Source organism: Onychostoma macrolepis, chromosome 11, assembly GCF_012432095.1.
Source record: "Onychostoma macrolepis isolate SWU-2019 chromosome 11, ASM1243209v1, whole genome shotgun sequence".
NCBI lineage: Eukaryota > Metazoa > Chordata > Actinopteri > Cypriniformes > Cyprinidae > Onychostoma > Onychostoma macrolepis.
Window position 1 is genome coordinate 8,610,535 of NC_081165.1, and position 10,925 is coordinate 8,621,459.

Here is a 10,925-nt window from a genome sequence, read left to right on the forward strand (position 1 = left end):
CTGTGTACTGTTGTATGAAGTCTGCAACACATACTGTATGTAACAATCTTTTGGTTACATAAGTAGCTGTGTAACAGACTCGGTTTGTTACATATGTGTAACAGTAGCTGCCTATTACATCTACATAATTACAAACTGTAAGTACAGGCTGTAACTTAGTTACATGGTAAGTACATTTTGTTTCATGTAAGTACAACGGCTACTACTAAGTACTTAATTAGGTAATTACTCTGTATTATGGACACCTTAAAATAAAGTGTTACCGAATAACTTTATAACCAGTGCATAAAAACTACTCTGACCTTTGCTGGAAAACAGCTTTGCACTAATAGTGGAAAAGACCAACGCTAACAAAATAGCAACGACACACTGAACGAGAGCTTTACTCAGCGTGCTTGAACGTTGAGGAGAGACCAGAACATTTCCATGTGAAGCCGGAATGAAACTTGATGTAGACCCTTAATTTACATGTAAAGCACATGAAAGCTACAAAGCATGGGGTGGGGCGTTTCTCTCATTTACGTGTTGTCGGTTGACCGTCAAACCATCATAATCACCCGCCACTAAGGCAATTGCAACACATCAAAACAAGAAGAGCCTAAGCAATACTTCCACTGAGGTCAGTCCAGCTATTTCACTTTCATTTATTAATTTCCATGATATAGTGATGTGCTTCTTCACGCTTTCTGGATTGTTCGCTCTCCAGGATGGCTAAGGAGTGGACACTTCTGGTGCTCTGTGGCATTCTAGGGTCTGGATTGAGTGCGAAGCCATCGTGGTTCAGAAACATCTCAACTAATCTTTTTAAATCGCCTGGAGATATTCTGATAGGAGGACTTTTCCCCATTAACGAACTGACCAGTGAACTGAGCAAACGGGTGAAGCCTGATGATCTTGAGTGCAACAGGTAAAATCTTGAAGGAAGTCTACAAAATCTGAAAATGCTTTGTTTCTAAAATCACTTTTTATCCTTCTATTTTTGGCAGCATTAGCACATATGGTTTGTCCCTCGCATTGGCGATGAAGTTCTCTTTGGACGAGATCAACGCGAAAGAGAATCTTCTCCCTGGAATCACGCTGGGATTTGAGAGTTACGACTCCTGCATGCAACCAGCTGTTGTCATGAGGCCCGTCCTCCAGCTTCTCACAAAGGAATCGACAGAAGAACTGGATGTCACCTGTAACTACACCGACTACAAGCCTCGTGTTATAGCTATCATAGGACCAAACAGCTCAGAGTTGGTCCCAGTTATTGGCAAGCTGATCGGGTTTTTCTTGATGCCACTGGTGAGTTGCCATCGAAAGTGTTAGATTTCAAGGATGCAACATACTTTTCCCTAATATAGTGTTGAAATTGTAAGTAAAATATTTTTAAATGAATGTTTGTTTTACTATTTTACTTAAATTCTTTTAGAAAATATATGCAATAATATGACTGATTGGTCTCTTAACTAGAAATATCACACTTAAGGTCTTTGCACACTGACTCCGAAATTCTCGTCCGAAATTTTCACACGTTAAAAAAAAAATACGACCTCACATTATGTCAATCACGTTTACACACTGCCTCTGAAACGTTCGTCCGTCATAAAAAAATTCAGATCAAGTTCAATTTTCTGCGTTTTCACATCCGTAGCAAGCATTTCAATAGGAAAGGATGACGCATACAAAAAAAAAATGAAAAAACGCATTCGAAAATTTCGGTCTCGGTGTGCATGGACTATTAAGGCTGGAATACACTACACAACTTTTAAAAACTGAACAGATCTTAAAATACTGGGCAACATGCAGAAACCAGCACCTTGTTTCACGTGACAAATGAAAACAGTGTGTTCTAAAATCAGCACAAAATATCACATGTTTGATGGAATCAAAGTCTTAAGGCAAAAAAAAAATCAGAGTGTGTGACCACACTGTAAAAGTGATAAGTTGACTTAACTTAAAAAAAATTAGGAAACCCGTTCCCTTAAAATTATTAAGTACCGTATTGTCCCGAATATAAGACGACCCTGATTATAAGACGACCCCCCTTTTTCCAGATGTACCTTTTGGAAAAAGGCTTTTTGAAAATCAAATCTTGTTTTTTTGTTTGTTTGTTTTTCTCTCTGTAAAACACATTTTTTTCTTAAATTATTTTCAAATTGCATATTTTTCCTATTTTAATTTTTGTTTTGAAAGTATGGTAAATACTGGTAAAATGTACCAACAATGACATTGAAAAATATACACTTTTTTGATATATCATTGAAATGACAGGTAGCCCATCTGAATTATATAACATTTAGGCTATCCATCTCATAGTAGCCTACCAAAATGTTATTATCAGTAGAAGTGAAATCTTATTGTAGTCTTCAAATGTGGGTATAGTCTTATATTTTAAAATCACTTACAGAGGAAGTTTGGTCCCATCAGGCTAACATGACAGTCACGACTTTACAACACACATTACATTACATATTTCATGGCACACTCGTTTTATGCGTTTTTGGCGCCACCTATTGTTGTGGGTGTATTATTGACATGTCAAAGTCTAGACCCCGAATATAAGACGACCGCGTTTTTTCAGATGTATTTCCAAGAAAAAAAAACATCGTCTTATATTCGGGACAATACGGTAAAAAAAAAAAATTTTTTTTTTTTTTTTAAAGTTAAGGGAACTAGACAATTCACTTAAATTATTTTTTTTCATTATAATTTACTTACAACGAGTTTCCTAAATTTTTTTAAGTTAAGTCAACTTATCAGTTTTTACAGTGCATCATACACTACGCGATTTTCTATGAAATCTGTCAGCTCAAATCTTTCAGCAACTAGCGTCAACTTCTCCAGACTGTAAATCGGCAGAAAATCGGGGTGGGGGGGAATCATGTAGTGTATTCCAGCCTTTAATCTACAATGTTCTTCCTGTTTTTGAATTTGTGTCTAATTGCACATTTTTAGATTAGCTATGGTGCCACCAGCGACATGTTCAGCGACAAAGAGACCTTCCCGTCCTTCATGCGCACAGTCCCTAGTGATCGCTGGCAGGTAGCGGCCATGGTGCAGCTTCTGAAAGAGTTTGGCTGGAACTGGGTTTCAGTAGTAGGTAGTGATGATGAATATGGGCAGAAGGGTCAGCAGCAGTTCTCTAGTATGGCCAATGAGGAGTCCATCTGTGTGGCATATCAGGGTTTGATTCCTGTATACAGTGATCCTGAGCAAGCCGTAAAAGAGATTCTCAATCGTATTGTGGACGCCAAAGTGGGAGTGGTGGTGGTCTTCTCTCTCCCCAAGCCGGCCAGAGACTTCTTCATAGAGGTTTGAATGCAACTTTATGGGTCATACTATGATCAAATTATTTTATCTTTTGAAGTAATAGTCTGCAATACTATGAAATTATGCTGTAGACTCAAAACTGTAAACCGTTGACCAAATGAAAAAGAGCATTCATTTGGACGCTGCAAAAGTGCCTTGTTCCAAAATTGATGAATTCCCAAATACATTAACATGACACCCAATAACAACTGCTGGTCAATTTAATGAAGGCTTTGTTATTTCATTCCCTTCACAAAGAGGTACAAAGTTTGCCCAAACTCTACCCAATCTGAGACCATCATCACAACTTTCAAGAAAAACATAAGACCAATTGCTTGCCTAATCTACAACCATAAACAAAGGCACGTACATTAAAATTGACATTTTGCACTACGAATTTTGTTTGCACTTATGCCAAATGATTTGTTCATCTTTATTCATCTTCGGAACAGAAAGTAAGATATTTTTAATGAAATCCAAGAGATTTCTGACCCTCCAATAGACAGCAAGCATCATGATCAAGGCTCAGAAACGTAGCAAGGACATCGTTAAAATAATCCATGTGACATCAGTGGTTCAATCGTAATTTTACAAAGCAATGAAAAGACTTTTTGTGCGCAAAGAAAACAAAAATAACAACCACATATGCGTCACCATATAACGCCATTTTGGTGAGTATCACATACATAAACAACATATGTTTACGTTGTTTACACTTTGATCTGAATGTAAACAGTGTATCTGCATACATACGTTGAATACGTTGTTTACATATGTGATACTCTCCAAAGTGACGCTAGTGTGACACGGAGACAAATTGTTAAATGAAGTCTTTATTTTTGTTTTCTTTGCACACAAAAAATTATTCTAGTAGTATTCTAGTAATAGTAAAATTACAGTTGAACCACTGACGTCAAATGGATTATTTTAACGATCCCCTTGTTACGTTTCTGTGCATTGACCTTGGTAATATCCTTGCTGTCTATGGAGGGTAAGAGATCTCTCAGAATTCATCAAAAATATCTTAATTTGTGGTCCAAAGATGAACGAAGGTCTTACGGGTTTGGAACGACATGAGGGTGAGTCATTAATGACAGAATTTTCATTTTTGGGTGAACTATCCCTTTAAATATGCCATAGAGGGATATAGAAAAGATTTTAAAATAAATATGTAAAAATACAGATCACAATGCAAACGAGAGAAGCCTCGTGTTGCGGTCGTCACGATCGCATTGACAACATCCAGGATCAACACTGTTCATGTACCGCAGAGTAAAATTAAATTAGTTTACGTTTAATCACTTTAATATGGAGAGATTTAGCCAGAGATACCTTGCTGACGTACATGACAGTAATGTTCTGGTTGAGATGAAAATTGTAACTTAATGAGAGTATGACAACCAGAAAATGAACATTTTCGTCTTCAGTGGGATTGGGGTTGAATGCATAGACATTTTGCTCTGTTTTGGTTGGGTTTAGGAAATGGAATAAAATTCATTTGATTGCCCATCATCTCAGGATACCTGTAGTCAGTGTTACAAGTACCCTAGGCACATCGTTTTTCCATTTTTGTAGCATAAACACCATCAAACCGATGAAAACATTGGGACTTCCAATGTTTCTCTATGGCGCTGAAACCTAAAGATGTCCGAGTTCTGGTCCCTGTGCAACTGATACTCAACTGCCATTGGCTCATCTGCATTCGAGGGGAGGGGCTTACTGATAGGTCAATTGAAAAGCAGCACAGTGGAATGCAAAATTTAAGGATCAAAAATTTTAACTGACATGATAAGGGAAAAATATTAATCTATAATTAATGTTCCTCTGTTTTTCATTCACTGCCTTAAATTCATGATAAGTCTACAAGTTTTGGTGATTCTAAATGCTTTTTTTATCACTATCTGATCAGGTAATCAAACGAAACATGACAGGCGTTTGGGTGGCAAGCACAGCATGGGCTCTGAACGATGTTGTATCCACCCTACCTGGGATCAATTCAATAGGAACAGTGCTGGCGTTCGCAGACATCACCAGACCTCTTGACCTCTTCACTCCTTACATCCGTGAGCTCTTCACCAAAATGGAAGAGATGCAAATCCCCCAGGAGCCAGATACAGAAATCTCTCCTCTGGACAACCCTTGCACAAGATGCAGCCACCTAAGCCAAGCCAACGTGAGCATGGTAGAGATAAAACTCGTGCAGCGGTCAGCTTTCAGTGTGTATACTGCCGTCTACTGTGTGGCACATGCGCTGCATGACTTGCTTGGATGCAATGCCACCCACTGCACTCTGAATCCCAAGACTAACAATGTTTATCCATGGCAGGTAACCACACGCAAGCTATTATTTCTGTAAATCTGCTTGTTTTATCCTAGAAGGTTAAGAGTGTACTAATAGAACAATATATGATCCTTTCTACAGCTCTTACGGAGTCTCCAAAAAGTTTCTTTAGATCTTGAGGGGGTCAATTTTAAGTTTGATAAAGAGGGTAATCCAAGCTTTGGCTACGATGTTTTGCAATGGAACTTTAATGACACCAAGGTGCGCTTCGACGTAATTGGATACTTTTATCAGAACCTCACAATTAATAAAAACAACATAACATGGCACACAAAAAATGGAAAGGTATGAATGGAATATTAACACTATTTGCACTTGAAATGCTTGTATTTTAATTTGAATACCTTGTTTTACTACCAGCTGATCATGATGATCATAATAAGCCTCTAAAGGGATAGTTCAAATTCTGACATCATTTACTCACCCTCATGCCATTTCAAACCTGCATGAAATCCTCCTGCTGAACACAAAATAAGATTTTAACAAAGTAGTTGATGGTAGCCATAGTATTTTTTGTACTATGGAAGTCAAGGGCTACCATTAACTGTTTGGTTTCCCACATTCTTCAAAATATCTTCTTTTGTACACAACAAAAGATAGAAACTCATACAGGTTTGGAACAATGTGAAGATGACTAAATGATGACAGAATTTTCATTTTTGCATGAACTAAAATGGCTTAAAATGAGTTAAAATAAGTAAAATACTAATAATAGAGAATAAACAGATGTGTCTAAACTTGTGACTGGTGCATCCAAGAGCAAGCACCTCTTGACAAATGGTCTTTGTAACAGGTGCCAATGTCCACTTGCTCCTCAGACTGTGGGATAGGACAGGTGCGCAGAGTTAAAGGTTTCCACTCTTGCTGTTTCGACTGCATTGACTGCAAAGAGGGAACGTTCCTGAACAGCTCAGGTCTGCTACTACACCAACCTAGGTTTTCAAGTCATTCTAAACAAATATTGTCTCTGACCATAATTGCTTTATGCAACGTGCCTGTGGCAATGTAGGGAATAGAAATGTATGCATTTAAGAGCTTTTTGGTTTGATGTCGACTAACCTTTATCTCCCTCCTCTTTTGATTGAAAGATGACATCCAGTGTAAATCATGTCCTGCTGGCCAGTGGTCCACCCTACGAAGCACAAGCTGTGTCTATCCCATCTATACTTACCTGGACTGGAGCAACTATGAGTCAATCGGACTCATTCTGGGAGGAATTTTGGTGCTAGTGTCACATGTTTGGGTAGGAGCTCTATTCTTCAGGCACAGAGGAACTCCACTGGTGAAAACTGCAGGTGGACCCCTGACTGGCCTTATGCTACTGAGCCTAGCAGGAGAATGTATAAGCCTGGTGCTGTTCCTGGGTCAGCCAGGAGACGTCGTGTGCCGTCTGCAGGAGCCACTGAACGCCTTTTTTCCCACCGTGGTCCTCTCAGTCATTCTTACCATTTCCCTTCAGGTGATCCTAAAAACAACTAAACATCAATGCACATTAAATGCAGTTTTTTTTTTTTTTTACAATCCATCATTATAAAGACAAAGTGTAATTGACCCTTCGCAAGGAGTTTGATTGACAGGAGATCTGACCGATCATAACGCTGAATCTGCCATTTTGTCTGATAAACAAAAGAGATAGGATAGTAGATTAACTTTGGTGGACTTAAACTTGAAAAATTGTGTGTATTGATGTCTTTCCGTGGTTGAAATAAAATAATTTCTGATGTTCATTCATGTTTATTTTGTGCTTTAAGTAAATATGAAAAGACGATCGGTTCACGTGCTGCTTGAGGCATTACAGCGATCTGTCACGACACATTAAAGAGCCACAAAACGGTATTGTTTGAATTTCTTAAAAAAGACAAAATTTTAAAGCTGAGACCTTGTTTCATCCCAGAAGTAATCTTCTCTGTCGGCGTGTTGTCAGTTTCCTCTTCGCTCTGTGATGTGTTTTTCACTGCGTGAGAACATGATGTGTAGTGTGAGAGTAGCGTGGCTTGTCAGACGTAGCAACAGTAACTAAGGGGGCGGGTCTTTGTGAAGTTATTATTGTATTATTGTTCTTATTTTGCCTCTCTCACACTACACACCATGTTCTCACGCAGTAAAAAATACATCACGGTGCAAAGAGGAAACTGACAACGTGCCAAAATGCAAGACAGAGCAAGTTACTTCTGGTTTGAAACAGGGTCTCACCTTTAAAATGTTGCCTTTTTTAAAGAAATTCAAATAGTAAATCCCATTTTGTGGCTTTTTTATGTGTCGTGATAGATCGCTGTATTGCCTAAGTTCAAGCGGCACATGAACATATCGTCTTTTCATATTTACTTAAAGCATGAAATAAACATGAATGAACATCAGAAGGTATTTTATTTAAACCGTGAAAAGATGTCAATACACACAATTTTTCAAGTTTAAGTCCACCGAAGTTAATTTACTCTTCAGTCTGATTTGTTCGTTGGGCAAGATGGCGGATTCGGTATTATGATTTGTCAGATTGCCTGTCAATCAAGCTCTTTGCTTACGGTCAATTAGGGTTATTCCATTACAACAAAAACAACAGCCAAATAATGTAATATATATGTATAGTTTTCCTACACTATTAAAATAAAGGTTCCAAAAGGGGGTTTTCACAGCGATTCCATAGAAGAACCAGTGAACAGTTCTTAAAAGAACCGTTTTTTCATAGTGTGAGGGATATTTGAATAATCTAAACAACCTTTTTCCGCTGTAAAGAACCTTTTGTGGAATGAAAAGTTTTCATGGATGGTAAAGGTTCTTTGTGGAACCATTAATGCCAATAAAGAACCTTTATTTTAGATTTCCTTATTTGCTCCCTCATTGGGAAATCCTGGCCACGATTTACTAATTTGTTCTCTCATTTTGATTTCACTAAAACCAGGGAACGAATTGATAAGTCATAGCCACGTATAAACATACCGTGGGAACAAACTCTTCATGATATATGTTATTTTTTCTGCATGTCATGTGCAGAGCTCAGTACAGTAAGTAGGCTATATGTTGTTAATTAATATTATTCAGGACTTATATAATTAGGCTACACTACAACAAAGAGACCTCAAAATAAAGTGTAACCAAATAATTTAAGAAGATACTTTTTAAATATCGATACAATTTCAGTGTGCTTCAATTTTACTTACAGCTGTGGTACTGTCACCACTTGAAGGTCAAAGTAAAATCTGAGTCCTGAAATAAAACCAAACTTAACCACTGAATTTAAACAAGAAAGCGTGAGATTTTTCATAAAAACTAAACTTCATCATTTTTAATTAAATAATTATATACGCTGTCGTTTTTTACTTACCAGATCGTGTGCATCACAGAATTCCCTGAAAAGTCTTCTGATCACCTGGATAACATACGAGGACGGGGAAGCTTGTTTGTGATTCTGGGATGTTGCGGGCTCCAGGCGGGACTGTGCGGTTGGTACGCCCAAGAGGCTCCCTCTCTGACCCAATACGTCGCTAGTTTGGAGGTGACCTACGTGAAAACCTTTCTGCGTTGTCCAGTGGAGCCTATGTTAAACTTCGGCTTGATGCTTGGTTTCAATGTTGTGCTGGCACTGGTCTCATTCATGGCCACGTTCATGGCTCTCAAGCCGCCTGGACAGTACAACCTGGCCAGAGACATCACCATATCCACCTTGAGTTACTGTGTAATATGGGTAATGTTCATCCCCATCTACACAAGTCTAAATGATAAAGAAAAGTCTATTGCTCAAGTAGGAGTCAGTTTACTTAGTAATATGGGGTTGGTAGCGACCTATTTTTTCCCTAAATGCCAACTCTTAGTCAAACACCCAGAACTTAACACAGATGATCACTTCCGTACATTTTTAGAAGGGGTCCCACCAACACCACCTGAAGAAAGCTAGAAACAACTGCTAAATTATCATTTAATAATATATATTTTTTAAATTAAGTTATTCAAAATAAATCTCTAATTGCATATATATATATATATATATATATATATATATATAATATTTCATAATAATACAAAAATGTCACATGTTAATAAAAGAAATAGCTAAATATTAAAATTATTATATTAGTCAACCATTGTATTGTTATATTGTGTTTTCTTATATGAATTATTACAAACCATTATCCATTATGACTCCATTATCCATTATGATACTTCATGTTAAATATTTTGTGTGTACTCTAATTTTTAGACCATCCCTGCTGAAAAAAACAACAACAGAAACCATCACATAAATTCTAATGGTTTCCACTACAAATACCATTATGAACATTACAAACCATCAACTATTAACCATTAAAACTATTAAAGAATGATGTGTTTTTGGGACTTTTTCCATTAAGATTTAAATGGTTTTAACAAGTCACCAACAGAGGGCCAGTAGAGACCCAGAGGGACCATTACAGTTTCTATTAAAACCAATACATTATCCTGTTTATGGAGTTTTGCCAAGTTTACTAGATAAGTTACTGTAAAGTGTTTTTTTTTTTTTTTTTTTTACAAATTATAAGACTTGGTGACTGTGTAGTTTGTTGTTTGTTACTTGTGTTTTGTATATTATTCATAATTCAAAAACTTCTGTCTGTTGTTAGCCCAGTTTTGTATTCATTAAAGGATAGCCTGTTCACCAAAAATTTACATTTGCAGTTAATTTACTCAGGATGTAGGTGGAAAAGAATCGGATTTCCCTGTTTGCATGAGGTTATGGATTTCAGGTAATATTGTAAATATGTGAATTATTATCAGATGAGACAGATCTACAAAAAGTGCGCCGACTGTCTTTCTCAGAGAAAATTGAATCTTTCTGCTTTTATCAGGGCAGAGCCAGATTCATTGAGCAAGATTAATCAATGTGCTAAAAGTATGACAACTCAAAGAGCATCAGTTTAAACTCAATGAAAATGAGATAAGTTGCCTTGGCAGGGTGAGTAAATGACAGAATCTGATTTTTTAAATATTTCCTGACAACAAACAGAAGAGGGCAGTATTTAGCCATTTTAGCAACTCAGTCATACTAGAACTCCCATGATGCCTTCTCATGTAGGCTAATATCAAATATCAGTTCATTTGTTTCAGTACCACAGTTCTTTGTTTTCTTTATTCTTTCTTAGTTTCTATGAAGGACAGTTCTGCTTCAGAGTCACCGCAATAAGCGTTTGGCAAAACAGCAATTTAGAGATATTGTGTTTTTTAACTTTTTTTTTTTTTTATCAGACATCAGATCGCTTTAGCAAATCTGTTTTGGAGACTATGTATCTCAGTTACTATATTTAGACCAACTGTGCAT

General features: G+C 37.1%; 1 protein-coding gene across 3 annotated transcripts; it reads left to right on the forward strand.

Annotated features, from left to right (window-relative positions):
* The first annotated feature begins 226 nt into the window (after positions 1-226).
* On the forward strand, positions 227-9,629 carry LOC131548975 (taste receptor type 1 member 3). 3 transcript variants are annotated; one of them, XM_058790622.1, is made up of 9 exons: positions 227-619; positions 707-907; positions 987-1,287; positions 2,941-3,297; positions 5,204-5,620; positions 5,717-5,920; positions 6,429-6,549; positions 6,724-7,094; positions 8,961-9,629. In XM_058790622.1, exons 2-9 carry the CDS (start codon positions 708-710, stop codon positions 9,525-9,527), a joined length of 2,538 nt encoding a protein of 845 aa, XP_058646605.1. In that variant the 5' UTR covers positions 227-619; position 707; the 3' UTR covers positions 9,528-9,629. The 3 variants fall into 3 exon arrangements, with proteins under 3 accessions (XP_058646605.1, XP_058646606.1, XP_058646607.1); XM_058790623.1 differs by having other exon boundaries at positions 227-907; XM_058790624.1 differs by lacking the exon at positions 5,717-5,920.
* Positions 9,630-10,925: the final 1,296 nt, after the last annotated feature.

Coding starts and splice junctions, on each gene's coding strand:
- LOC131548975 (XM_058790623.1), top strand. CDS start 708: ATGGCTAAGGAGTGGACACTTCTGGTGCTCTGTGGCATTCTAGGGTCT. Junction 5,921..6,428: donor GGCACACAAAAAATGGAAAG/GTATGAATGGAA, acceptor TCTTTGTAACAG/GTGCCAATGTCCACTTGCTC. Junction 7,095..8,960: donor TTCTTACCATTTCCCTTCAG/GTGATCCTAAAA, acceptor TTTACTTACCAG/ATCGTGTGCATCACAGAATT.